The sequence below is a fragment of the Melanostigma gelatinosum genome, assembly GCF_949748355.1.
Source record: "Melanostigma gelatinosum genome assembly, chromosome: 11".
NCBI classification, from domain to species: domain Eukaryota; kingdom Metazoa; phylum Chordata; class Actinopteri; order Perciformes; family Zoarcidae; genus Melanostigma; species Melanostigma gelatinosum.
In genome coordinates this window covers 14,365,728-14,393,547 of record NC_136644.1, presented here as the reverse complement: position 1 = coordinate 14,393,547, position 27,820 = coordinate 14,365,728, and the positions used below count along the sequence as shown (strand labels likewise).

At 45.2% G+C, this 27,820-nt stretch overlaps 1 protein-coding gene across 3 annotated transcripts in view; it reads right to left on the bottom strand.

Annotated features, from left to right (window-relative positions):
* Window positions 1–27,820, bottom strand: part of LOC306784724 (axin-2-like) — a 71,773-nt gene that overhangs the window by 12,455 nt on the left and 31,498 nt on the right. The window contains exons 1-2 of one of the 3 annotated variants that reach the window (XM_079278821.1): window positions 4,232–4,473; window positions 2,054–2,995 (exon numbers count right to left, since the gene is read on the bottom strand). In XM_079278821.1, coding sequence (XP_079134947.1) covers window positions 2,054–2,883 — 830 coding nt within the window. In that variant the 5' untranslated portion in view covers window positions 2,884–2,995; window positions 4,232–4,473. Of the gene's footprint in view, window positions 1–2,053; window positions 2,996–3,795; window positions 4,002–4,231; window positions 4,474–27,820 lie in introns of those variants that run through there. The other 2 variants (XM_079278820.1, XM_079278822.1) reach the window with 2 other exon arrangements.

Sequence of the window (27,820 nt, the reverse complement as noted above, 5' to 3'; positions counted from 1 at the left end):
TTCCCCCTTCCCCTCCTCTTGTCTCTCCCTGTCTCTCTCCAAAGCATGCTTAGTCTCTGTCAGACAGATTCTTCAAAAAGCAGAGATAAAAGTGCTGGATAGAAATGAAAGAGGAAGAAAAAACACTGAGACACGCGCACACACAATCTATGGCAAAGTGGGGATTGGTGGTTGAAGCTGCGGAACTGAGTTGAGGATGTTTTGTTGTTGTGTTTTTCTATCACTTTGGAGTTGGGCTTTGGAGGTTTCTCAGAAAAAGAGAGGAAAAAAGGAATCTGTGCAGTGGCAAAATTAGTTCCACATGTTTGAGATGGAAATTGGTTGACCGAAAGAGATGGTGAGGGGCAGGGGGAAAGGGGGCGAGCGCGGGTGACGGAAAGGAAAAGAGGGGGCTCTCTCCCTCCCAATTTTCGTTCAGTGAAAAACAAGAATGCGGGGGATCACACCAGGAAACCAGGAGATGCCCACATGTCAACAAACCCTGTGCTTATTGGTTCCTAACTCAATGGGCCCTTTCAAGAAAATGAGTAACTGTGCTATGATGTTATCTGACATCTGCTCACATGAAGGAAGAAATCATCAAGGGAGTGTTTAGGTTGAGTTATTAGACTTAGTCAATTTGTTTGTTTTTTTACTCTGTTATCAAAATCATAATTTCCAGTCCCCCTAAATCAGGGGTCTCAAACTCCCGGCCCGCGGGCCGAATTCGGCCCGCCACGTCATTTTATGTGGCCCGCGAATCCGCCAGCAAAAAAAAAATAAAAATCTTTTTTTTATTTTTTTCTAATAATAATAAAAATATCCCCATAGTCAAAATTATGAGATAGAAAGTCGACGTTATGAGATAGAAAGTCATAACTATAATAGAAAGTCATAATTCTGAGATAGAAAGTCAAATGTATGAGATAGAAAGTCAAATTTATGAGATTGAAAGTCAAAAAGATGAGATTGACAGTCAAAATTATGAAATAGAAAGTCAAAATGATGAGATACTTAAACAGTTAGAAGCAGCTCTTCGACTGGTTACTGTACATTTACCATGGAAATGGATTGTGAGTACATTGAAGACTACTTTAAACTGTGAATGCAGAGAGTTATTTAACAATATGTTACGAGTAGTTACATTTACAACCGACCCTTTGTGGGCGACCATGATGCTGATGTGGCCCGGAGTGAAAATGAGTTTGAGAGCCCTGCCCTAAATGTTTCGTGAACTTCAGAAGGAAAGTATGGATTATCTATGAATTGCCCCTTTCTACCAAACCAAAGCAACAAGACATTGTTCAACTCCTATAAGTAACAACTGCGTCCACATATATACGGACAAAGTGGTTAAGTGAAAAACTTTTTAAGTGCCCTTTGATGCAAGCTCATGCATAAAATCCAGTTTTTGAAAATGTTCCTGGCTTGACAAGATTTCAGCTGTTGGACATGTGGGACGAGCTCTCAGGAAACAGATCTGCTTTCATCTCTGACCAACAGAACAATATCGCCGCTTGGCAAAACACTGACTGCTTCAATTCTCTTAACTCTGTATTGGCATTTATTTGGGTCAAAGAGATTGTGTGATAGTATACAATAACTATATGGCTTTGGAGTAGAAAAAACAACACAAAAAAACAGCATGACTTTACAATAGCATCACACTGTTTCATGTAGCTTTAACAGACATGAGGCTTGGTGTCTGAATTTGTGCCTGAACCGGAGGAAGGGTTTCAAAGCACAGGAAACTTGGGCAAGCCAGCAGAGGGCTGCCTGCAAGACACCATTTACTTAAAAGGAAGGCTCAGAACCATTGATGTTTTTTACCCACCCCGCCCCTCCACCCCTCCAACCCCTTGACTAACTGCAAGGCAGGAGGGCACAAATACACAGGCATGTTCCTCTGAGACTCTTTGATCAAGTGCCTTTATCTCTCTCTTACGCATTTGTGAAAACTGCCACATATCCACTGTAGTTTAACTAACGAAGGAATAACGAGGAGTAAGCAAGAGGCTACTAAAAAACACACACACTCACTGAAATGTAACAACACAGGCATGCGTGCTCTTACCTGCAACTATTCTCCAGCACTTCAGCTGCTGTCCGGATGGTAGCAGTAGCCCTCAGGGTTTTCGCAGACAGTCCAACCACAGACCCTAACGTTTTTGCCTTCAGGTCATTACAACTCCACTCCTCTTCCTCTATGAGAGGAGGAAGGTATCCGCACATCAGCTTGAGGCTGCCGAGGCTGCCGTGGTTCATGTACGCCGCGTTTTCGCAGCCCGTGCGCACGTATTCGAGGTATATGTCAGAGGTCAAAAACATCTGGTATGCATTCTCTTCCATGTTGGACTGGATTTCCGTCTGCGCCTGGTCAAACATGGCAGAGTCTATTTGTTGTTTCTTAATACTATCCATTAGGAAGGTCTTGGTGGCGGGTTTCAGCTGCTTAGCGACAATGCCGTTGTTCTCGACGTACCGCTTGAAAATAACTTTGGCGACCCGCAACGTTTTGGTATCCTTTAAGTCCATTTGCCTGAAGCCGTTGCAGGCGAACCAAAAGTCCAAAGTGTCCACGCAATTTTCCCGCTCCAAAAAGGTCCTAAAGAGGTGAGCGCCGTCTTGGTCGCCCAGGAGAAAATGCAGAGACTTTGTCCACCGGACTAGGGGCGAGTCCGGGGACGCGCTGCCCTCTGGCTCCCCGAGTCCATCCTCGTTCCTCCGCAGTGTGGAGCCGGGAGGCGCGGCGGCGGGAGTATCTTTAACCTTGCTCTGGGCTCTCATTTTGGCAGATCTGCTGGGGTTGTAGCATGACGCCTCTCCCTCCTCCCCCGGTACCGGAGGACGAGGAGCATCTTCTCGGAAGCTACTGCTGATGTGCTCCGTAAGCGCCCTGCTCATGGCTCCAGCTCCGGTTGCCTGTGTGAGAGTGCTGTCGTGCCTCCACTGAGCTCCAGCCTAATCCTCCTCACTCTCTAAAAGCAGCGGGGGAGCTTCTCAGCTCCTCTTCACTCTGAAACACAAAGTATTGATCTAATCAAAGCCAGATCCTGCTGAACTTCAAGGAAAGACATCAAGTAAACAGTCCCTTTCAAAAAACCCTCGCCGGGTTCACAGAGAAAGGAAATATGAAAGGCTCGTTTCGTTTCATTTATCTATTTATAATCGAAATGAGAGATCAACCTACATTCTCAACGTGCATTGATCTGTCACATCAAAAATACATTTTACAAGAGTAATCATCTCACACAGTCCCATTCTTCACCAAAAACCGCATTCTCACAACTCTGGCTTACACGTGTTTTCCTAACGAGTCCATGTCACAGGCTTCAACTCCAATTAATTCCCAATCTGTTTCGGACGACCGTACCCTACCCCTGTCTGCATCACACACACGCACACACATACTCGTTTCCACTCGGAGCCCACACTTGTCCTCACCATCCCAGAAATGTACAGACAGAGTGGAAATGCATCTGATCTGCACCACAGTGACCTTAAACGTATAGTAATGCACGAGGGATAAAAAAAAAAGCCCCGCGGGAAAAGGCAGTCGCTCATGCATAAAATGTAAGCGATCAATCGCCTTAATGCTACCCAAGATAGGCTATTACAGGACATTATTAAAGCCATAGCTCCGGCAACGTGTCTGAACTACCAACGCGGCAGAAAGACTCGATAGGTTAAAACTCGTATAGGAGCTGAATCTTTTTTAATCGGAGCCTCAGCGCCAAATGTAAAGAGACTTGTAACCTTAAACGGACACCGCAGCTCATACCACATGTGGTTTGCGGTCACGTAAAACAAACCTACCATCGCAGAGCATATCCAACCAGAGTAAAACCCCGTTGAAAAGTTGAACTATTACTCCGTTTACAGTAGAGTCGAATACAGTCCCAAACTCTCGCAGCAGTAATCCAGCACAAAAAAAGCGACAAAGGACTATTTAACGTTAAAGCCTTCGTCGTGCCACATGTGTCCTATCTCGCTGCAAAACAAGCTCTGTAGTTTGATGTACCCTGTCCCATTCAACAACTGACCTCAGAGTAGGCTGGCTCAGTCCCTATGTCGATCATCGGGGGTGTCAAAATCTGGAGGAGGTAAAAGAGGAGGTGGGGGGGGGGGGCTCCGGGCTCCGATTGAAGAATACATCCCACTTTTTTTCCCAGCTAGCAGACGCACCACCCGACAAATATTCGGTTTTTATCTGAGCTAACATACACACACATAAGCTTCTTATCTATCTCACCGTATTTCTCGCCCACAAACAAGAAACATAGCCCGCATTTCTCAACTTCAAAGCTCAGCAGCAGCACATCAAAGCGGCCAAGAGAGGGGGCCTGTGGAACAGCTTTCCGACAATTTACCATCCATGTACCAGAGTAGCCTCCCTTTTTGAAAACGGGAAAGTAAAGTAGTCCAACAACAGGCTGTGCCTGTAACCGCTTCGGCGTTGTCCTCTGCCCTGTACTGTCCTATCACACTGGACGATTTTTGTATACAGCTGCAAATAAAGGGAGGGAAACGTTTCGCCCTCGACTTTTTCTCCCCAGGTAGTGTTTCAAGAAGTCATACAGCAGGCGGTATAAATCCTCGGGGCTGTTTCTAAACCAACTGGGCTGAAGGTTTAACTGTGGACTTCAAAGTAACGAACCGCTGGCCTGGTCCCTGAAGATACATAGAAACACAGCGCCTCGTCTTCGCGGCAAACCAACGAAATAAGTTTAACACACAAATAAAACGAACTAGAATAAAGATAAATGAAGGGAAACGGCTACAAATTATAGCATTTGTCAGCTCAACTGTTCCTCGTTTGCAACCCCATGCGTTTAGACGTTCATTAACGTTTCATAAACTTTTCAAGACAGGGAAAGGATTTACATGTATGCCAGGACCTTATCAAAGACAGGCAATCTAGAGCCAACTCCCCGAGGCTTTGGAGCGTCAGAAGTAAGTGATCTACCGCGCCAATAGAGTGGTTTCACCTACGTCACGATCTCCTTAGTTACGAGGTCTGTCCGCCATGTTGGAGTACATACATGGCGTGGGAGTAAACAAGGAAGTGCGGCGAAAATACCATACTTTGAATCACTGGATAGTGCATCAAAGGTTCGCTACCTGGCCAAATTGAAGGTTATTGGTAACTTTGATCCCTATACGATGAGTGCAGATCGTTTCAGTGCCGATCCTACTTATCTTCCATCGGTAAACTACGCCAACATCTACGCGTATCTCGTGAACACCCCCAGTCCTCACACAAAAGACGAGTTGGAGTGCTACAAAGGGCTCGACGCTTATAATCAGTTTGTCAGTGGATGGGTCCGAGACGTCAAAGCAACGGTCGTCATTGGGAGGGCAAATATATACAGATCTGGTCAGATATTTAGCAATGTTCAATGTTTACTCAGTGCAAACAGACACGTGTGTTTGTTTACATTGTACATGCACGTCATTGTGTGCGTGTGTGTAGGAATTAACTTTCAACTAACCCCTAACTTCACCCCCCCACACACACACACATATATACATATATATACATATATACACATATATATATATATATATACATTATATATATATATATACACATATATATATATATATATATATACACATTATATATATATACATTATATATATATACATTATATACATTATATATATACACATATATACATTATATACATTATATATATATATATATATATATATATATATATATGATCTGACGTTAAACTCATATCAAGCAATGCTGAGGCTGCATCTATGTGTTTCGCCTGTTGTACACGCTCGACACGTCTCTGGCACCGACTGATGTCACGGGCCGATGAAGCTTCGGTAACCTTTCATGTCCAAGTTTAATTTATATTTCCTTTATTAAATACTGTTCACAAACGAATTTGTAAATAAAATCACTGACCACTTATAAAGTGATCCGCACATACTCTAGTGTACGCCAAATTCTATTCCTTTATATCTCGAGAGATGCGTGACAGCCATTTCTCGTGACGTCGCTTGGATAGCTCCTTCGTGTCATTTCCTTGATGTGTAATGACCGCTGGCAAACTAAAGAATGATTTCTTGTCTATCAGCTCTGCTGCCACAAGCAAAGACAGCACAAAAGTTCACCATGATCGATAGGTTATGCGACTCAGCCGTGGCTTTGTGTGTACTCCAACATGGCCGACAGCTAAACTGTGACGTCCCACGAGACCACTCTATAGCATTATTTTTACAGTCCGTCTGTTACTACACAACGTTTCAATAGAAACACAAAGCAAACAACAGCGATACTTTTGTTGCCTCTGGCCTCCAGTGACAGAAGGGAGTTTAGTGTGTTCACATAGCTGAGGAGAAGCCATTATGATCGGGTGAACTATATACATTTTACAGTTCATTCTGGTATTTATCTCCTATTGTACAGCAAGATACTTCTTTCTTATTTCTTTATTGGGTTACAAATCATAGGGAGTTTGGGCGCATTATCCTCATGTAATTCAAGTAATATTCCATTTTAATTACAAAAGTAGCAGAGTAAGTAGCAGAGTAAGGGGAGTGGCAGTAACTAATGTGTGTTTAAATATAATTGTACAATGTCCACAATGATTCAAAGCAGTTTCTTTAAGTTTTAGCACTGGTTTGATAATCCTGTATAGAGTGTAACTGTCAAAAACGTACATATTAGTCACAGGCTTTTAGCCACAAAGATGTCAACCTAACACACTTGCCAGTTCCACATTCAGGGAAAATGGCACAGCATGACATTTTGATTGAAATTGGACAGAGAGCAAAGGCAAGAGCTGTTCTCTGGTCTTTTAATTCACATGACTTCCCTAATGTCATTGTGACAGAATCTTAAAGAGTGGGTTAGACAGTGATCCAATCCCATGGTACTTCAAAGGCTATATTGTCCCTTTGATGTTGAAAATCAACTTTAAAGGAGAATGTAATTATATAAGTCAGACGATTCAAATTCACAAAACTCTCATGATGGTACAGGACAAGGAAACTAATGAAATCCAACTTATCTGAGTTCCTCAAGTGGTGAGTCATTCATGTTGAGTTATACATAGAGGAATAGGCATGCAGCAGTTCCCATGTAGATTTATAGTTGTGTCAGCATCTTTGTCCATTTGTCCAAATCTGGACACACAGTATGGAATACAAATACGGACTGACCATGGACCCTTATTATTTTCAATTTAGATGCTCAATACTTTCTCACGGCATCATGCAGCCAACTTGTAGTTCTGACACATGTTGCTGAGGGATTTTAACACACTCCAGCTTTCTTATAAAAATAAGAGCAAGCCTGCTCAATACCAAGCCTTTCTTGTTTTCTTGGTAAATAACAGGAGTCTAGCTGATTACATTGACATCCTGCCAACCACTTCCTGCATGCTGTGAGCTTGTCTGGTGATTCAGTCCAGCTTATTTTAAATGTAAATCTTTTGAGAGATTTTCATTGCAAGGTGTTATCACAAAGCCGTTTGATGGCAGACAGTGGGGTGTCTTTCTCTGTCTCCATTTGTGTGCGCGCATGTATGTGACAGAATATGAAGAGGTAATTCATAGCCACTGTTTATACTGGAGGGCTTTGTAAAACAAACATCGCTGCCACAAATCCAAACAATCCAGCACCCAAAACGCACAAAAAGCTTCCAACACTTCGCAATGGGAAGTGCCCGCTGTCTGCGAGATGGAACACAGAATCACAAAATGGGTCAGTAGCCGTCGCTCTCGCCGATGTTCAAGGGGCACTGCACTGATTCGGCGAGGATCACATTAAAGCAATGAAATATGTAGCCATACTGTTATCTGCGCACTAACTTCTTTAAAGTCAGCTTTGAAAGGAGAATTGAGATATAGAGGGGTTATAAAATGTAATTTTTGAAGTGTAGGACAATCTTAAAAGTAAGATATTTCTCATTCGGGATAAGACGTTATCTTCACTCAAATTAAATTAGGCCGCACATATCACTGCAAAAGAAAAAAAAGGAGTCCACAGAGTTTAGTTTTTGCTGACAGGCAGGAATCTTCGTTCATGCTTTGCTCAGTCGCCTTCCAATGACAAGCAAAGATCAGACTATTCAACTATTGGGGATGTTTTTGTTTTTAATGCATTTCACCAAATCAACCAAAAATACAAATTGCATGTCTTTTTTTTTATCCATTTGGAAAGTGTCATGAGATGCCAAACCCATGGGACCACACCTGTTGACCCTTGAATGCCCACTCTTGTGTTTAGCAGTGACAAAAGAGAGAGGGTGCTGTAAAGTAGCCACAAGAAGCCCCTTTTTGATGTTGACCCTGCCCTGACCCCTTTGTTGGGGCCCTAACCATTTCACAGGAAGATCCAAATGCTTTAAAAGCACAATACAGGACGAGAGTGCCGCCACTGACTTGCTAGAAGCCCCAATAAAACAGGGTGACCTGGAGGCTAATTGAGAGCTCGTAGTTGGGAAGAAATTAAAAGCATCTGCTGTGTCACCACAGATTGGAAACAGAGAACCCCTTTAATTAGAGCCTGCATTAAAAGCGCAGAGAAAGTAAGCACTTCACTTCTCTCAGGTGTCACAACAGGATACATGGAAACCGACAGAGGAGTTTAATTATAGTAGTGTGTAGGATTGGGTCTGTTGGAAAAATCGTCTTTCTTTCTGTTAATTATTGTACTGTAGACATGTTTGGATTTTGCATCAGTAGTTGAATCAGTCAAACAGAAGGCCTCTCCCCTTTTTTGTCGCTTTTTCGTAAAAAAAACAAAAACGTTTGGATTTGCATCCCATCACAGACCATGGTATATGTTCCCACAATGTGAACAATACATGCTGTACAGGTCGCTTTGTCGCCCCTTCCTCCTCTCAAATCCTACACTTGCGCTAAAATAGCACAGAAAAACAGAAGAGAGGGTGGCTAATTGCAAATAACCCAATATTTTGTAGTTCAAAGGCTTTGGTGGGTTTGAGTGATAATTTTGGCTGAAGCATCACCATAAACACTAATAAAATTAAGTGCGTTGGAGGGAGGAGGGGGCGTGGCCAGGCATCCCTTTGAACAGACCCTGTGATCAGTTCCCCCTCACAATTAGCGTATTGTCCACTTGTCCTTTCAGCTGGGAGGGAGGGGGCAGTCTCCCCCCCTAGCTTCCCTTTGAAGTGATTATCCCTTTATCTCAAGCCTGAGCGAGGAATATCTTGGGGGACAATGGCAAATTAAAGCCCATATGGAGAGAAGCGTGAATGTCTGTTTGTAGGCTCAGAGAGAAATAGAAAAAAAGAGTGATAGAGAAATAAATACAGTGGGTAGAGAGAGACAAAAAGAGGGACAAATATCATCATTCTGTTTGCATGAGTTAAAGGGTGAGTGGTAGATGTCAACACTCAAAAAAGTAATTGAGGGCTTGTGCCTGAGTTGACACTTGTAGCAGAGAGACTCAGGAGGAGCTAAAGGAAAGAAGGAAGGGGGAGGGGGGGAGTAACACGGAGACGGAGGAGTGAATAGATAGAAGGATGAGCATGAAGAAGAGAGGAGTGCAGTTGTCAGCAGAATCAGATGGTGGTCAGGCACACAGCCTTGAAGAAGATACAATTAAAGTGTGGAGTTAAGACGGGCTTTGAAGTTGGACATGGTGCATAACACCCTTAAAGTTTGAGAAGACAGCCATTCATCCGCTTGTTATGGCGTGTTAAGACCATTCCTTTTAAACTGCCCAATTTGAAAAAAATAAACTTTAATTCCAACTTTTGGGAAAAGTCTAAATATATCAAAAGTCTCAACAACAGTCAGGTAAGGTGTTCAACAAGATCTAAAAAAGGATAAGTGGTCATCTTTTGAAATTTGAGTGAGGGATTTGGTTAAGAAGGTGTGGGGGTACGGGTGAGTGCTGAGGATGAATAATTACTCTCTCTTCCCACTCTCCCTCTTTTTCTTACAATCCTGTTTTTCGGTGTCTTAAAAGTTTAATAATGTATAGAAACAATGTCTGTGATGCTCGGCCTAATCCGTTTGGGCTTGGCAAACCTTTCTGGTAACCGGGAACCCTATCTGATGTGAGCAAATGTTTGCCGAGCCAGCATGTACAGACAGACAGAATGTGTGTCTGTCTTTCCTCTGGGCAAGATAATATGTACAGCTGAAACTGATTGTTAAACAACCTTCTGCACACTACCTCATTGCATGAATGCATAGAATAGAAAACTTTTCATCACAAATGATTTTTAGAGTGTAATTACAATCACACTAAACATAATCTGGTATACGTTGTCGTCCTGCAATGAATGCTCTGTATTACTGGGTCAATTGTTCCCGCAGTAATTCCACTAAAACAATTTTGTGTTTATTCATGATGTTTGTCAATTTATCATGCTTGACACACCAAGTGATTCTTCTTCTGATTGCGAAAGCGAAGGAAATGTGTGTTCACTTTGAGCTCCGTTAGCCATCCCTAATGAGTATCAGACAAGTGATGTAGAAAAATGCTTGATATGAAGCAACGGTCAGGCCTATTAGAGGCTGAACAAAACTTGTTTCAGAGGAACGCTGGTTGAAACTGACAACGGTTAACTGGCCACGGCTCAGCCTGACAGCAAATCCATGTGCTGATAAGGCAAATTAAATGGCCCTATTGATCAAATGATCCCTTGTTTAGCTGTTTCAGTTCTGGACAAGACAGCAGAAAGAGACAAGAGTGACGCCATAAAACCAAAACACAGACATGACAGCGGTTCACTGTTTGATTTACAATCTTTACAGCCAGCTATTGTTATATCAATATATCCACATCCTGCCATTTCAGACATGCTTGAACAGAGAAGTGTGGGTGATTGTTGTGTCCACACAGTGTCAGATTCTGTGGCAAGAAAACCAAACAATTCAATGTGTGGTTGGCACTAACCAGTCGTGTATTTCATCACCTGTGTGAATCGATGCGCAGGATTTGTTGTCATTGTAAAACCAGTTTTTTTATCCCATCCTGCTTCCAGCTGCTTCCTACTGTTTTTCACAAATCATTTCACAGGGCACAACAACAAAACCCACAACCATAGGATTTGAGGTTGATGGGAGCATAGATATCAAAGGGTGGACAAAATAATGCAAACACCATATGTATAGGGACCCTAACCTTGAAGTGAGTTGACTGCAATTATAAAGGTAGCTACACCAGCAAATTTATCTGAATGCCAATTAGCAGATTGTCAGCTTTAAAAAAGTTCATACGTGAATTTTTCAAAGCAGCTGTAAATTCCAAAGCTACAAAATAGCTGCTCTCTGGATTACAAATGCAACTGTTAAAATGGTAAAAATTTACAAATTAGAGAGACTGGAAGGGTCTCAAATACATTGCTGTAATATTCTTTAAATAGAGACAGTGGTCCCAAGTCTCAGTCACAGAAACTTAAGGAAGTAGTACTTATTGGCAGATAATATTGGTGATTATTGGATAATTCTATAAATCCTGGAATTATGTGGAGCAAACTCGAATGTGAATGCATGACAATGACAGCAACCTATGTTTAAGGTTTGCAAAAAAAATCATGATTATGGAAAACAAATTATAGTTAATGATTGTGGTTCATTTTAAATTAAGAAATAACATCAGTCATTCTGTGACAGAACACAAACTCTGGCCTGACACATGAAAAGGACTTGCTACACTCCATTCACAAAACCAACACAAACTTACTTTCCACCGTTCTAGATAAAAGGCACACTGCTTCCTGCATTGGCACCAAACCAAGCAGCAACCTTCAGTGCAGTCAATGTGGAAGTGCCAGAAACTGCAGTTCCTCAAATGGCCACTTGAGGCTGGCTCCAAAAGTGGGTCAATTCCCAAAGACCCTCCATGATAAAATGCCCAACTTTACAGGAGAAATAAACATGTTTACAGCCTGGTACAAAAATGTTTTGTTCTCTATAGCTAACATTCCCATGACAACTGTAAGGGGGTGAATTTTTTATACAACATACCAGTTTAAATGATACTAAGGCTTAAAGTTAGGCATCATTAAGGTCGTGGCTGCTTTGAGTGACAGGTGGTCACCAAAGAGCCACATCTTTGCTCATTTCCAGAGTTAGGCTGTGTCATCACTGCCAAGATGGCAACGACCGGAGCCACCCACTTTGAGCTTAACAACTGCTCTCCAGAAACGTATATGAGTGGCGTCACGCAGACTACGTCCATATTTTACACCGTCTATGCATTGAACACTGTGGACTTAAATCGTGCATGTGTGTCAAATTCCTAGAAATACTTGCTGAAACAACCACAACTTCAAACTGGAACTTTTTCAAAGTTAGAAGTGTTCTTGTTTTTTTTTGCTTTCACAGCAACGCCATGGCTGATAAAGCAGGAAACATAGGCATGAGTAATACTCTTTTATCCCCAAAGAGCTTCTGTTTAGCCCTTGGGCCAGGCAACATTCACTTATCTTTCCAATTGGAAACAATATCTCATTGTATTGCTGGACGAAAAAGTCTTTTTGTTTGTGAGTGTTCAGCATAGTGCTTTGGAATGAAAAAATCTGTAAAAGATATTTAGTGTATCAGAGCTCAGAAATGTAGAAACATGTCTGATTAATGCATGCAGATGCATGCATGCAGATGCAAATGGCCTCAATGAAATATGCTTTTCATGAAAATCCATAAAATTATAGCTGTCAACTGGATGTTTTGGCAGATGATTACCTGCAAATCATGTGTGGTGATGGTGGGTTGTATTTATTTATCCTAAGTGTTACATTATGTGTGTGGCTCGCTCCGCTCCACCAGCTTCTAATTGATTAGATTCAAGAATGGCTCTCCTATTGATTGTTTAAAACATGGTTCGTTTACATAAAACATACTTATTCATACAAATTACACATGCACCCTTTTTTATTTTTTCCTTTTTTGCAGTGTTTACTGTGTATAGTCTGCACAGTAACTATAACTCAACAGACCTAACAGCAAACCTGTTATGATGTGGGGTGTTTCACGGACCCAAATGCAGACTCAGACAGCAAAGTTCTATTTCAAAACCAAGGTTCAGAGGACTGGAGTGAACGGGTTTGAGCAGAGACACATGGAAAACAGGGTGGATCCTCATGGATTGCGGGAGCTTGAGCTTGACCGTGACCGGGTTGATAACGGAGACAATGGGGAACGGGCCAATGTGTCAGGATCCAGGATCCCTGTCTGACCCGGTGTGTGTTTCCCCTGATCTCCTCTCCTCATGTGTCCTGTCATTCCCCTGTTTGTTGTGGTGTGCCATGTGCTCTGTTTGTCCTCTGCCTCCAGACACCTCCCATGGCCGCACCCTTAATCGTGCACAGCTGAGGACACTCAAGCCGATCACCTCCTGCAGCCTGACACACCAGACTCAGGGCCCCTTAATGAGTATCCTGTCACTACATAAGCTCTGGCCCTGCAGTCTGGGAGTGTCAGGTCGTACCGTCTTTCACCCGCTGAAACCCCGTGGCATCCTCTGCCCTCCTTGTGTCTGTGGATTACACTCCGCCGCTCTGCCCTCCTTGTGGTCTATGGATTACACTCCGCCGCTCTACCCGCCGTGTGTTAAACGGACTACACTCGCCGTCAAGCTGCCAGCCTCCGGTGTCGAGCCACGGGACTCACACCGTCGATCTGTCTACTCTCCAGTATCGAGCCACGGGACTTCACGCCGTCAACTCACCAGCCCTCCAGTGTCGAGCCACGGGCCTCACACCGTCAATCTGCCGCTCGGGTGTCGGACCACGGGCTCCACACCTGCACGCACAGCCTAAATAAAACCTGATTAACATTCACTTCTGTCTCCTGTGGTCTGCATTTGGGTCCTACCCGTGAACTCCCGTGACAGAATGAATCTGGGAGAGAGCTTCCTGGATTCAGTGCGTAGGGGTATGTCCTTGGTGGAAAGCCAGACCTGTTGGCCGGGAAGATAGGTGGGGGCGGGTGTGCGGCGGCGATCAGCCAGACGCTTGTTCTGTTCGGAAGAACGAAGTAGGGCGGCACGAGTCTCTCTCCAGACTCTTCTGCATCGGCGCTGGTTGATCTGGACAGACGGGATGGAGATCTCGACCTCTTGGCTGGGTAGAAGGGGAGGTTGGTAGCCAATGGAGGCCTCGAAGGGGGAGAGACCTGTTGCCGTGGAGGTATGGCTGTTGTGTGCGTACTCTATCCAGGCCAAGTGACGACTCCAGGACGATGGATTTTCCGCCACTACACATCGGCGCATGGCTTCTAGCTCCTGGTTAAGCCTCTCGGTCTGCCCATTGGTCTGGGGGTGAAAGCCGGAGGAGAGGCTAGCAGTGGCACCGAGGCTGCGGCAGAACGCCTTCCAAACTTGGGAGGAGAACTGAGGACCCCGATCAGAAACAATATCCATAGGGATGCCGTGGAGTCTAAAGACATGTTGAACTAACAAGTCTGCGGTCTCACGGGCCGACAGGAGCTTGGGAAGGGTAATAAAGTGAGCCGCCTTGGAAAACCGGTCCACGATGGTCAGGATGACCGTGTTGCTCTCGGAGGGGGGAAATCCGGTGACGAAGTCCAATGCCATATGCGACCAAGGCCTGTGGGGAACCGGCTGAGGTCTTAATAGTCAGACAGGGGGTCTGTGCAAGGCCTTGTTGCGCGCACAGGTGGTACAGGCCAAGACGTAAGCTCGGGTGTCATTGTCCAAAGATGGCCACCAGAAGGAGCGCCGGAGCCAGTTGATCGTACGTCTTATCCCAGGGTGGCCGGAGAGACGGGAGTCATGAGCCCATTGTAGGACCCGGGAACGGACGGAAAGGGGAACGAACAGACGCCCTGGAGGACCACCTCCTGGGTCTGGCTGGGTCTGCTCAGCCTCCCGCACTGCAGACTCTATCGCCCAGGTGAGGACCCCTAGGACACAGGCGGGTGGAACAATCGTGTCTAGCGCTGGGTTAGCCTCATCTGGGGAAAACTGACGAGAGAGGGCGTCGGGCTTGATGTTCTTACTCCCTGGGCGGTAGGTGATGGTGAAGTGGAAACGGGCAAAGAACAGAGCCCAGCGGGCTTGGCGGGAGTTCAGTCGCCGGGCAGAATGGATGTATTCCAGATTTTGGTGGTCGGTCCATACAATGAACGGGTGGACTGACCCCTCCAACCAATGTCTCCATTCCTCCAGAGCCAGCTTGATGGCCAGTAACTCCCGGTTGCCCACATCATAGTGGATAGTGGATCACGAACTGGCAGCTCTCATCTGGCTGCACTAGGATGGGGGCTGAGGTGAATCATTCCTTGAGGATGTTAAACGCTCGGTTGGCCTCAGGGGACCAGGAAAAATCCACCTTAGAGGAGGTGAGTCTGGTTAGGGGTGACGCCGTCTGACTGTAGTTCCAAATGAACCGGCGGTAGAAGTTTGCAAACTCAATGAACTGTTGGAGCTTCTTCCGGTTAGAGGGGACCGGCCACTCCGTGACCGCCCTCACCTTCTCCGGGTCCTTGCGAATCTGACCCTCCTCAATGATGAAACCCAGAAACTGTACGGAGGTGACATGGAATTCACACTTCTCTGCCTTGATGAAGAGCTGGTTCTCCAGTAAGCGCTGAAGGACCTGACGGACATGGTGGCAATGTTCTTGTAGGTTCGAGGAGTAAATCAGAATGTCGTCGATATAGACAAACACAAACCGGTTGAGAAAATCCCTGAGCACGTCATTCACCAAAGCCTGGAAAACGGCTGGTGCATTTGTAAGTCCGAATGGCATGACCAGGTACTCGAAATGTCCCAGGGGAGTGTTGAAAGCGGTCTTCCACTCGTCCCCCTCCCGTATCCGAACCAAGTGGTAGGCATTGCGGAGGTCTAGCTTGGTGAAAATCGTGGCTCCAGGTAGGGACTCAAAAGCAGAGTCGAGTAGGGGTAGCGGATACATGTTCTGGGTGGTGATCTGGTTTAACCCTCGGTAGTCGATGCAAGGATGGAGACTCTTGTCCTTCTTGGCCACGAAGAAAACCCCCGCTCCCACCGGGGAGGATGATGGGCGGATAATTCCAGCAACGAGGGAGTCTGTGATGTAGGTCTCCATTGCCTCGCGTTCCGGTCGGGAAAGGTTGTATAGTCGGCTGGAGGGCAGGGTGGAGCCGGGGAATAGTTCAATGGCACAATCGTAGGGTCGGTGGGGTGGCAGAGAAAGGGCTCGTTCCTTGTTGAATGCCTTGCCGAGATCTGCATACTCCACGGGACCGAGGTGAGATCAGTTCCAGTTGTAGGGGTGTGGAGAGAAGAGGTCTGCTGGGGAATGGCGGACTTGAGGCACCTCGAAAGACATCTAGGGCTCCACCCGATGATTCTGTCTCCTGCCCAGTCTATCTGTGGGTTGTGGTCCCGGAGCCAAGGATGGCCCAGAACCAGAGGTGTCAGGGCCGTAGAGAAGATGTAAAAACGGATCTCGTGTTGATGGTTTCCTGATACAAGCAGGGTAACAGGGCAAGTCCGGTGCGTGACATTGGTCAAACGACTTCCATCCAGGGCGGTCGTCTGAAGAGGGCATTCCAACTCCTCCAAGGGAATCCCATGAGCGAAGGCCAAAGAGGAGTCCAAGAAACTCTGTTCTGCTCCAGAGTCAATGAGGGCCAAGACTGGTAGAGCACCGGACGGCAGGCATAACTTAGCTGGTAGTGTGAGACGGGACTTGGAACGGGGAAGTCGGGTGGAGTCGCTCGCCAGTCCTCCCACTCCTACTGGCGAGCCCTCTCTTTTGGGCACACCGGACAGACAGGGATACGGTGACCTGGCTTGCCGCAGTAGAGGCAGGCTCCTGAACGGATTCGTCGCTCCCTCTCTCCCTGAGACAGATGGAACTGTCCCACCTGCATGGGTTCCTCCCGATCCTCGGGAGAAGGTGCTGGAGCAGGCGAGTGCTGGTGGCCTGGGCTGCGGTGGCGAGGGGGAGCTGGGACCCAGTGACCGGAAGTGGTTACTGGCTGACGAACCGGAGCCGGGAACCTGTTGTTACGCGCTCTCCGACATTCCTGCATCCGAGTATCCAGTCGGATGGTGAGAGTGATCAGGTCCTCCAGCGTCCTCGCCTCCTCCAGAACAGCAAGCCTGTCCTTTAATTCGTCCGACAGGCTGCTGAGAAAAAAACCCTGTAGCGCCCTCTCCTCCCAACCGGACTCAGCGGCCAGGATGCGAAAGTCGATGGAATGTTCCGCGGCGCTAGCAGAGCCCTGACGGAGGCTTAAACACAAACGTTGTCTGGAGCAGGAAACCTCTACATGCCCTCATGTCTCCGTGGAAAGGTTCAGGAGATGGACCAGATGACTCACGGACCAGTTGCATGTCCCCCGCCGTAGAATCCAGGGGGGAGGGACGGGGCTGTGCGAATCCCTGCACCATGCTGCCGATCTCAGCCACCTGAGATCCGATGGCTTGCTGGGATCCCCGCATATCATGGAGCAGATGTTGTTGCTGTCCCAGAAGAACTCCTTGGTTTGTGATCGCCACCTGCAGGGGATCTGCAGGTGGAGATCCTGCTGTGGCTGCTGGGTCCATTGTTATGGTCAGTCTGTTCTGTTATGATGTGGGGTGTTTCACGGACCCAAATGCAGACTCAGACAGCAAAGTTCTATTTCAAAAGCAAAGTTCATTTATTTCTCTCAGTCAAGGGAAAAAACAGGAAATGGACAAAGTCAATAGGAGGCGTCTCCACGCCTCCGCCCGGTTCCAAGCGGAGAGGGACTAATCCTGTGGAGCGGCAGACGAAGCCGACAGGCAAACTGTCAAACGTCACTACGGAGGCGCGTCCTCGCGCTCCGCTCGAATCCTTAGCCGGGAAGAGCCCGGTCCGCGTCCGCGGCTGGCAGGCAGGCTGGATCGTCTGTGTGACACCCGAGGCTCGACACAGGAACGCCAAGACTAAACAGTTGATCTCCGAGGAACGAACTGGAAGGCTTCTACGTACAGGTGAAAACCCGAGGCTCGACACTGTATGGCAGGCAGGTTGAAGAAACGAGAGACAACGGGAGAGAGTGAACAGCGGGACTACTCACGGGTTGGAATACCAGGTAGGTAAACGGATGGACTGACAACTGGGATGAGAGTGACAGGAGTATTTATGTCAGCTGGAAGCGATCACCGGAGATGAGGCACAGCTGTGCCTACGGAGAGAGCCGCGGCAGTGGGCGGGACTCCTAGGAGGACACTACTGAGGGAAATACAGCAGAGTTAGACACAAATCCTCACAAAACCAAAGGGAAGGAACACAACAACAATATTGGATTTCACAAGAAAGTTAACAAGCACTTGTGCAGACTCTCATGGTTCAAAGTGAGTCATGCACTTTTAAGGCTGTGCCTCACACTGTCAGTCCCACAAAGTATCTCATACTAAATTAGAAACTGCAATTACAAAGAAAAGAAAATTGTGATTTTCATTTTGTGCAACAATTTGAGTGCGAAAAAACAAAAACCTTTGAAGGTCTTAGTAAGAAGCTATCAGTTGCCACACTTTTGACAAACCTTGTGTGTCTGTACAAACTGTATATGCAAAGATAGTGACCATGAAGTTAAAAACAACCTGCATATATATTACTGTATTATGTGCGTGCAAGCACCCAAGTGTATGCCCACGTATGTTACATATAACCTACTTCTGTTTGCTTTCATTACATTTTAAATATAAATGTGTGTGTATGTGTGTGTTCTTGACTTTCTTCTGCGAGGCTATGATATTGTTACAACATGAAGAGTCAAACCCACATACTGTGAATAAAGGAAGTCCCGGATATAGCAAAAGAGAGCAATCCTCCAGGACCTCAGCTCTGGCCAGCTGCATATTGTTCATTTATTCCTGAAAGAGTTTCTAAATCCATAACTAAAACCAAGATAAAAGTGGTTTGACCCCATTGTGGGATGTTTCCCAGTGCCATGCAGCTACTCAGCAGGTGTGCAGAGGGAGGGTGAGTTTCAAAACACACAGCACAGCAGATAGGCAAAGAGGAACGTCAACAAAGCACTGCTGCTCTGCACCTCACTGACTGCTCTGACAACCCACAGGGAAAACATTCCCACAGAGAAAACAAAAATTACTGCCTCGCAGTTGTATTGTATGTCTGTCCAAAATGTCATAATTTCATAATTTTAAGATATTTGTGTGAAAACTGACATAATATGAATTCTCGAGTTACAGCCAAAAACGTGTTTTGTGAGGTCACAGTAACCTTGACCTTTCACCTTTGACCACCAAAATCTGATCAGCTCATCCTTGAGTGCAAGTTGACGTTTGTGCCAAATTTGAAGAAATTCGCTCAAGACGTTCGCGAAATATGGCGCTGACGAGAATAGGACGGATGTGAGGTCACAGTGACCTCTGACGACCAAAATCGAATCAGGTCATTCTTGAGTCGTTGCTGCGGGGGCAAAAAAAATGATGGAGAGAGCGTGTAGAGAAGGAGGAGAGACAGAAAGAGAGGGATGGCATGAGGGTCTTCCAAAAAAGATGGAAGTGAAATACAGAAATATATCTACTTCTTTTATTCATTTATTATTTCTTGACGATTTACATCAACAACACTTTCATCTAGGAGCACAATTTACTTGTCATGCCAGAAACAAGTGAAAGTTGAGGTTTTGAAAGAACGAAAAAGCAGAGAAAGGGAGGAGAAATGCAGACAAAGACACAAAGATTCAAGTGCGGAGCAATAACAGAAACACCTGTACAATCTATTGTTATCAGCACAGGCTTCACAAATGTAGCCTGTGTGTTCTGTTATTGCTCAGGCTGTGCAACCGTTCTCAACCGTTCTCACTCCTAACATGCTAAATAACGCAGCTTGGTAAGTAATCCTCTGCGTCTGACACTGTCGCTCATTCAGTGTGTATATATACGATGCAACCACCTGCGCCATTACGGGCAGAGTAATTTACGCAGTATAAAGTGCGAGATAGTCGAAGGAATGCTTTTTGTCCAGGAGACCGCTCAAGGTGTCCTGTGCAAAACCAAAAGTAAAGTTCAAATTTAGTCACGTCAGTCTTCAGTAAAGTGAGTCTAATGAGTCGCTAGTCATGTGAGTCGTTACTCAGTGAAGTTAAAGTCAACCACCCTCGATTCCTAAACTTAACTTCCTGCCAAGACAGAAGTTTATTTTGAAAAGGCATTATGCTTGTAACGAATGTATAGTGACTCACTGTCACTGACATGTCCAAAACTTACGCTAAAGTCCTCGTCAAAACTGGAGCTGTGGTTTGATCAGATCTTCTTGGTGTAACAGAGTTAATGATTCCACTTGCCATCACTGGCCATTGGTTGCTAGTATTACTATATTATTTAAGTTATTGCTAATCCTTATCATTTACATATTATTTCCTTGTTTAAATATCATTTACAATGTATCATTAGTTCCCCATGGAGACAAGTGGGTTGTGTGTAACAGCGCCGTCTGCTGGCTGCTTGCAGACTCTAGTTGTGCGCCCAGCTTTCATGAACTAGTCTGAAGCAAGCTGTTTTCATGGTAGGTTGACCTGTGACAAGCTCTGTTGTGAAACATCTCATTCGATGTCTGATGTACATATATATATATATATAGAGAGAGAGATATATATAGAGATGTCTAGAAGTCCCTTTTTGTTCGTATAATTGTTTTAATTTATAATTTCAAGAGCAAATGGTTTTAACTGATTTAGCATTTAGCATGAGTAACATGCTAACCACAGTTAGCTTAAGTATTTGTCCCTTTTGATTTAACAGTGTTCCGGAGCTTGTGACCACAACGTTGTCTATGAGAGTCACTGAAGCTGTTCTGTCTTTTACCAGGTATATTGCACTGAAATGTCATTTTATTTACATGTATAGCTAGTCTGAAGCAAGCTGTTTTCATGTGTTCCGGAGCTTGTGACCACAACGTTGTCTATGAGAGTGACTGAAGCTGTTCTGTCTTTTACCAGCTATATTCTGTCCGATGAATAAACGTCTGGTTGGAGCCATCAAAATATATCGTGTCCTGAATTAAACACAACGCAACGGAGAGTACGCAACTGCTACATTGGCAGCGATCAAACAACAAACTGTCATCAGGTTCTGATTAAAATGTTGCTGAATCCTAATTGGTGCTCAAAAGTACGTGACATCACATTTCTCCAACCGAGCCCCACCCATTACAAATCAGTGAGAAGAGCACAGAGAAAAAAGAAGCAAAGAAAACATGCTAGCGGGACGCACTACTCAAAGAATCAAGTGTCCAACTTGAAGTGCAGGAACAACATCCTGGAGGCAACCAATCATGCTCAAAGGAACAGAACACAATTGCTGTTGCCTTCTCCACTCATATACTGAAAAGTACTTCAATATAAATAGAAGAGAAGCTGATAGTCATGGTCAATGGCTTCCTCATTCTCCACAATATAACTTCAATAAGCTACCGCAACTTCAATAAAAACCTATTGTATTGTAATGTATGCATTGTTAAAAAACGACTGCGTGAGAAAATAACTGCTGGGGCTGAGCATGTAAATCAGGGGTGTCAAACTCATTTTCACTCTGGGGCCACATCAGCATCACGGTCGCCCTCAAAGGGCCGGTTGTAAATGTAAGACGGTGTAAATGTAACTACGTTACTCCTAACATAGTTAGTTTAGTTTCCCGGGATATCTGTGACTTCCACAACACGTACTTCCAGTTGTGTGATTTCTCCTCCGCCATTGTTTCCTGTTGCTGGTGCAAAATGCATTCTGGGATATTTGGCTGTCCCAAGTACAGACAAGTCACCTCCGATGCATCCCGGGTAAAATGGGCAGAGCGAGCCACATCCGGGCATTAGGACCGTGCTTGGCTCGATGTGAACTTTGAATTGGAACAGTACTTGGGCTGAGACTGATGGCGTTTCAGTACAGAGAAGTATGCATGTTGAGAAACTTGTTGGAAATCCTCTTTATGGGCTGTTGCATCTCCTGTCCACCTGTTGTGATAGTTTTAATGTCGGCACACAGACAACATGCCATCTCATCACTTCGACTTTCTATCTCATAATTTCGACCATGGGGATATTTTTATTTTCACATCTAACTTTAAATTTTTGTAAAAAAAAAAAAAAAAAAATTATTATTATTTTTTTTTTGCTGGCGGATTCGCGGGCCACATAAAATGACGTGGCGGGCCGAGTCCGGCCCGCGGGCCGTATGTTTGACACCCCTGATGTAAATCATATGTTTCATGCAAACAGCAAGCTTCAGGCTTAATGTGTGGTAACATTACATTTATGTCCTACAAATTTTTGTTTCCTGTTTTCCCTCTTCAATTTAAGCCTGAACGACAAACAGCCATGCATTTTCTTTTCTGAAGGATCTCTAGTTGGCTTCCTCGCATTCACAGGTCAGAACTCGTCATTGTTCAACTTTGACCAAGTGGATGACATGTGCTCCAATAGAAACACTAATGCACTATGTTTGGAAATGGCGAAGTAAGCTCAAGGCGACTGTACCTATGTATTTATGAACATAAGGTCTGCTGTTTCAGTTATTTGTCCTCGTGTAAAGGGACAAAACGTTTTTTGAAAATAAAACCAACAGAACAGAGTAAGGGCAGAACAAGAGGACGCTAGCAATCAGAAAATTATTTTCAGTTTTAAATCATAGACGTCAATGCTAGACACATTTGGAAATGCTACTAAAACTTTCCTTCTACTATCAACCAATAATGCCACATCCACTTCAAAATTGGAAAGTCTTAACAGCAGGGCAGGAGAATAACACAGACTGTGAGAGTGAAAAGGTCAACAGAGTTCACCAGGCCTCCTCTTAATGAGTAGCACCAGCTTGGAGTCGATCAGAGGGAAAGGCCGCCAATCATCACCGCTCCTCCAGCGCTGCTGAAATGTGTCAACAAAGCAGTGTGAGAGGAGCACGCTCAACTGTTTGCCCTACCACACCTGAAAATGATGGGATCGGCGGAAGAAAAAATGAATTGAGTGTAGAAGGAGAGGATTGACAGAAAGCCAGGAGTAAGAGACCCCCTCACCCTCCCACCCCTCCTCCTCCTCCTCCTCCTCCTCCTCCTCCTCCCCCTCATAATAAAATCCAGTGCCATAAAATGTAAGCGGGGGCAAACAGCTCCTCCCCAGCTTGTCGGGGAGTTTGTTTTAAAGTGGAAATGAGGCTGATGGCGCACTTGGCGATTAGCCCCGCGGCTAACATGAAAGGAGAGGAAAAGACAGCTGCTAATTTTCTCCTTTGACCTTTGGCTCCCGCTGGTATTTCATACAAACGCTGATTTATGGAGGAGCCTAACAGCTCACTGCTACTGGAGGGATTACCGTAAGAGAAGGAGGGAGGGGAAAAAAAGAAGTTGAACCCCAGGACTCACAGTATCTCAATTCATTAATTTCATCTTTTTGTTTTGTAGCTCTGTCCTTTTTACTTTGTATGTCCTTCTCCTCTCACCCGTATCTGTTTGTCGATTTTACTTTGCTGTCTGTTGGCTTTACTGGATTTTTACTCTTTTTCTATTTCCATCTTTATTTGTAGTCTCTAGTTTCTGACTGCATTTATCCTCCATCCTGCCCATCCTCCCTTGCGCCTACTCTATATATTCACTGTGAAACAACCATTTGGAGCACATTTGGCACAGGTATGACACTCTTGTTTGCAGTGTCACACTCATTATCATTACATATTAGCTGTCTGAAACAAACCCAGCATGCTGTGGTGCAAAAATGAGAAAGATGACACCCGGAAGATCTTTCTCATCCACTGTGCAGTGCCCTGTTGTGAATATGAATACACATTGTGTCTCAGCACTTTAGCTGCAGGGAGATCCCATCAAAGTCAGTTTCATGCAAATCCCACGTATGGATGGCTCCCATGTAAGGAGGCCCTGAAAAGCCTCTGGGGCAGCGGAGACCCAGGAAGTGTAGATCTGGCACCCTTCTTCCCCTCCTCTCTCTCTACTATTGACCCTTTATTGTTCCCTCAAGGGGAAGAGAGGTGCAGAACAATTAAAAAAGCCAATCACTGGATATCCCCACTTCAAATATTCTAGTTGGATATTAGCTTGCTAATCACAGTTGTTTTGTCACAATTGTTCCTGTCATGCATTTAGTGGAGTCAACCGGTGCTTATAAGATAAACAGCTACTTTAAACATGAACTGTATTTATTTGAAGACCAACTGCTCCCGATCCAAATAAATGTTTCAGTTGTAGCAACTGAAAATGATCCCAACACGTCACTTTGTCTTCAGGCCCTGACTCATCAATGGCGGGTGTGTCCCGCACAGTTGGCACTAGTCTACCCGCGTCGGCGGCTTTTTAGTGCAAATTCAGAATGATGAATCGGCGGTGCCGCCAGTCAGGGAGAGAAAGCACTCTGATTGGCTGATCAGCTTAAGTACAACAGAAGAGAAGCGAAAGGGAGTAAAGCAAGCAAACGAGTAAAGTCAACTAGAAAAAGTATTTCCTGCTGAAAATGCGTTGGAATGCTGAAAACTGAAATTAATCGCAAAAACTGCTGAAAATAGATATCCAATTCAAAAACAAAGTGCAAAAAGCTTAATAATTCAAAAGTTTAAAGATTACAAATATGAAAAGTCATATCACCCCTCTCCTGAAAGAGCTGAACATTTTGATATTTGAACAGTTTCTGTGGCTTAAAAAAATTCATCAGTGGTGATATTTGTAGTAGTATAAGTTGTAGTATAAGTATTATTAGTAGAAGTATTAGTAGCATTAGAATAAGTACTACTAGTAGTAGTAGTGATATTTGTAGTAGTAGTAGAAGTTGTAGTTGTAGTAGAAGTATTCTTAGTAGTAGAAGTATTAGTAATTAGAAGAAGTAGTAGAAGACGTAGTATCAGTGGTCATAGTAATAGCTGTAGTGTTGGTCGTAGTATTTAATATCACAGTAGTAGTAGTGGTAGTACTAGTAATGGCAGTAGAAGATGTAGCAGTAGTAGTAGTACTAGTAGCAGTCGTACTAATAGCTGTAGTAGTATTACTACTTTTAGTAGCATGAATAGCAGTAGTAGTAGTAGCAGTTGTCGTATAAGTAATAGTAGTAGTGGTAGTAATAGCAGTAGTGGTAGTAATAATATTGATGTAGCAGTAACAGCAGTAGCAGTAGTACTAATAGTAGCAACAGCAAAAGTTATAGTAGAAGTAGTAGTAGCAGTAGTAGTAATACTATATTAGCAGCAGCAGTAGTAGTTGTCGCAGTATTAGTAAGAGCATTCATTTTTTTAACAAAAAAGCCTAATTTTGAGCTTGTTTAAATACAGTTAATCCATGGGGCTTTTATTTTGAAAGGGTGGTGCTGGGTGGGGGGGAAAGGGGGAGAGGAGACATAATCATAATGTCTGACACACATAAACAGAGGTTATTAAATGCCTGGCTTCATCACAAGCATTTCAATTAGAATTCACTCTTTGGGGCTTTTCTTTTGAAATGGGGTGTGTGTGTGTGTGTGGAGAGGGTCTGCTAAAACTCTCTAAGACTTGAATGACTCTATTAGAGAGAGACACAGACAGGGAGAGAGAGAGGAAAGAATTAGTGAGAGAAGAACAAATTAGTGAGAGAGAGAGAGAGAGAGCGAGAGCGAGAGAGAGAGAGAGAAAATAATTAGTGAGCAAGTGAGTGAGAGAGAGAGAGAGTCTGATATCTCTGGCAAACTTTCTCATTTGGAGATTGTACTATGTTTTATCTTTTACAGCTTACATCAGCGGTTCCCAAACGTTTTAGGCCGCGCACCCCCTTCTACATCCCGACCGGGTTCGCGCACCCCCCCCCCCTTAATAAAAAAAGAAAAAAAAAGAAGCAACAGAGCCTTTTAAGCCTTCATAGCCGCATAAGAATCGGACCAATGAGAGAACAGTTTGCTCGCGCGTGGCATTTGTTTACAAGATTTAGTCCGCTGTTAAATGTTGCAGTGTGAACACAAACCGAACAAAGGAGCAACTGCAACAAAGCAAACGAACTGAAGGTGTGAAAACGCCCTGAAACACTGCAACAAAGTTTCAATAACTTTCAGTGACACAAGGCGTCACTTTTAAAGAGCAATACGGATGCGAGCACACACGCACAGGCTCAGAGGCAGATTATCACATTTAATTTACAATTAATGAGCGACTAATGTAGCCAGGATGTCTTCGGACAAAGCATCGATGCGGCGACACAGTGTTGTTGGACACCGGGATCATGTCCAACATGTTTGCTTCTTTCTCCCCAATCATACATTCCACCATCTCTCTGGCAGCTGGCAAGCTCACGTCTTCGGCGATTGTGTGCGGTAGCCCCTTTCTCGCTATTCTGGAACCAGATATGAAGCCCGTAGTGCGTCATTTATAGACCCAACATGAATGAGACTGCAGTTGTTTTTGGCTGTTTTGTAACTCCTCCAATTTCGATATAAACAATGTAAGGGGCTTTTGACTTGCACTGGCATGCTTGGTGTTCAGGTGGCGACGTAAATAAGAGCTTCAGACTGTTAGCCAGAACCTCACTGCACACCACGCACTGTGGCTTTGGGCAGTCTGCGTTGCCAATCCAAGTGAAGCCCAGACACAGATACTTTTCATCATATTTCCTCTTTTTTTTCCCAGTCTGATGCTCACTCTCGTTTCCTCTTTTTCACCTTGACTCCGCGATGGGCCGATGTGCTCCCGATTTGTCTGTGCTGCACCTCTCCGTTCCCCTCGCCTCCGATTCCTCTCTCTCTCTCTGTCCCTCTCCTCTTTTACGACTGATAGCTTCAGATGTCCCACCTGACAGTTTTTAAATTAAAATTACATTTTTTAAATATTTAATATTATTACACCATCAGACCGCCATTACACTTTTCCTCTCGCGCACCCCCTAGAGGCACCCCACTTTGGGAATCCCTAGCTTACATGACTATTGTCCTGCTCTGCCATGCCTTTCCTCGTCTCTCCCTCTTGTGTCGCGGTGTGTGTAAATGTCACTCGAATCAGAAACTTATCAGAATCCTCATATCTGATTGGCCGAGCTGCAACACGTAACAGCTGCAACAAATCATGTGTGTGCAGCTTTTATTTTAAAATGGGGTGGGTGTGTGTGTGTGTGTGTGTGGGGGGGGGGGTCCTCTAAAAGACCTGAAATGACTGTGTGAGTGTGTGTGTGTGTGAGCGAGTGAGCGAGTGAGTGAGTGCGTGCGTGCGTGCCTGCGAGAGAGAGAGAGAGAGAGAGTGTGTGTGCATGCGAGAGAGAGAGAGAGTGTGCATGCATGTGTGTGAGAGAGAGAGAGAGTGTGCATGCATGTGTGTGAGAGAGAGAGAGAGTGTGCGTGCGTGCGTGCGTGTGAGAGAGAGAGTGAGAGAGTGTGCGTGCGTGCGTGCGTGCGAGAGAGAGCGTGCGTGCGTGCGTGCATGTGAGAGAGTGTGCGTGCGTGCGTGTGAGAGAGAGAGCGTGCGTGCGTGTGAGAGAGAGCGTGCATGCCTGCGAGAGAGAGCGTGCGTGTGTGTGAGAGAGAGCGTGTGTGTGAGAGAGAGCGTGCATGCCTGCGAGAGAGAGCGTGCGTGTGTGTGAGAGAGAGCGTGCGTGTGAGAGAGAGCGTGTGTGTGAGAGAGAGCGAGAGAGAGACCGTGCGTGCCTGCGTGTGAGAGAGAGCGTGCGTGTGAGAGAGAGCGAGAGAGAGAGCGTGCGTGCGTGTGAGAGAGAGAGAGCGTGCGTGCGTGCGAGAGAGAGAGAGAGCCTGCGTGGGTGTGAGAGAGAGTGCGTGCGTGCGAGAGAGATAGCGTGCGTGCCTGCGTGTGAGAGAGAGAGAGAGAGAGAGAGCGTGCCTACATGCGAGAGAGAGCGTGCATGTGTGCGTGCGTGAGAGAGAGAGAGAGCGAGAGCCTGCATGCCTGTGAGAGAGAGAGAGTGCGTGCGTTTACAGCATTCCAACAA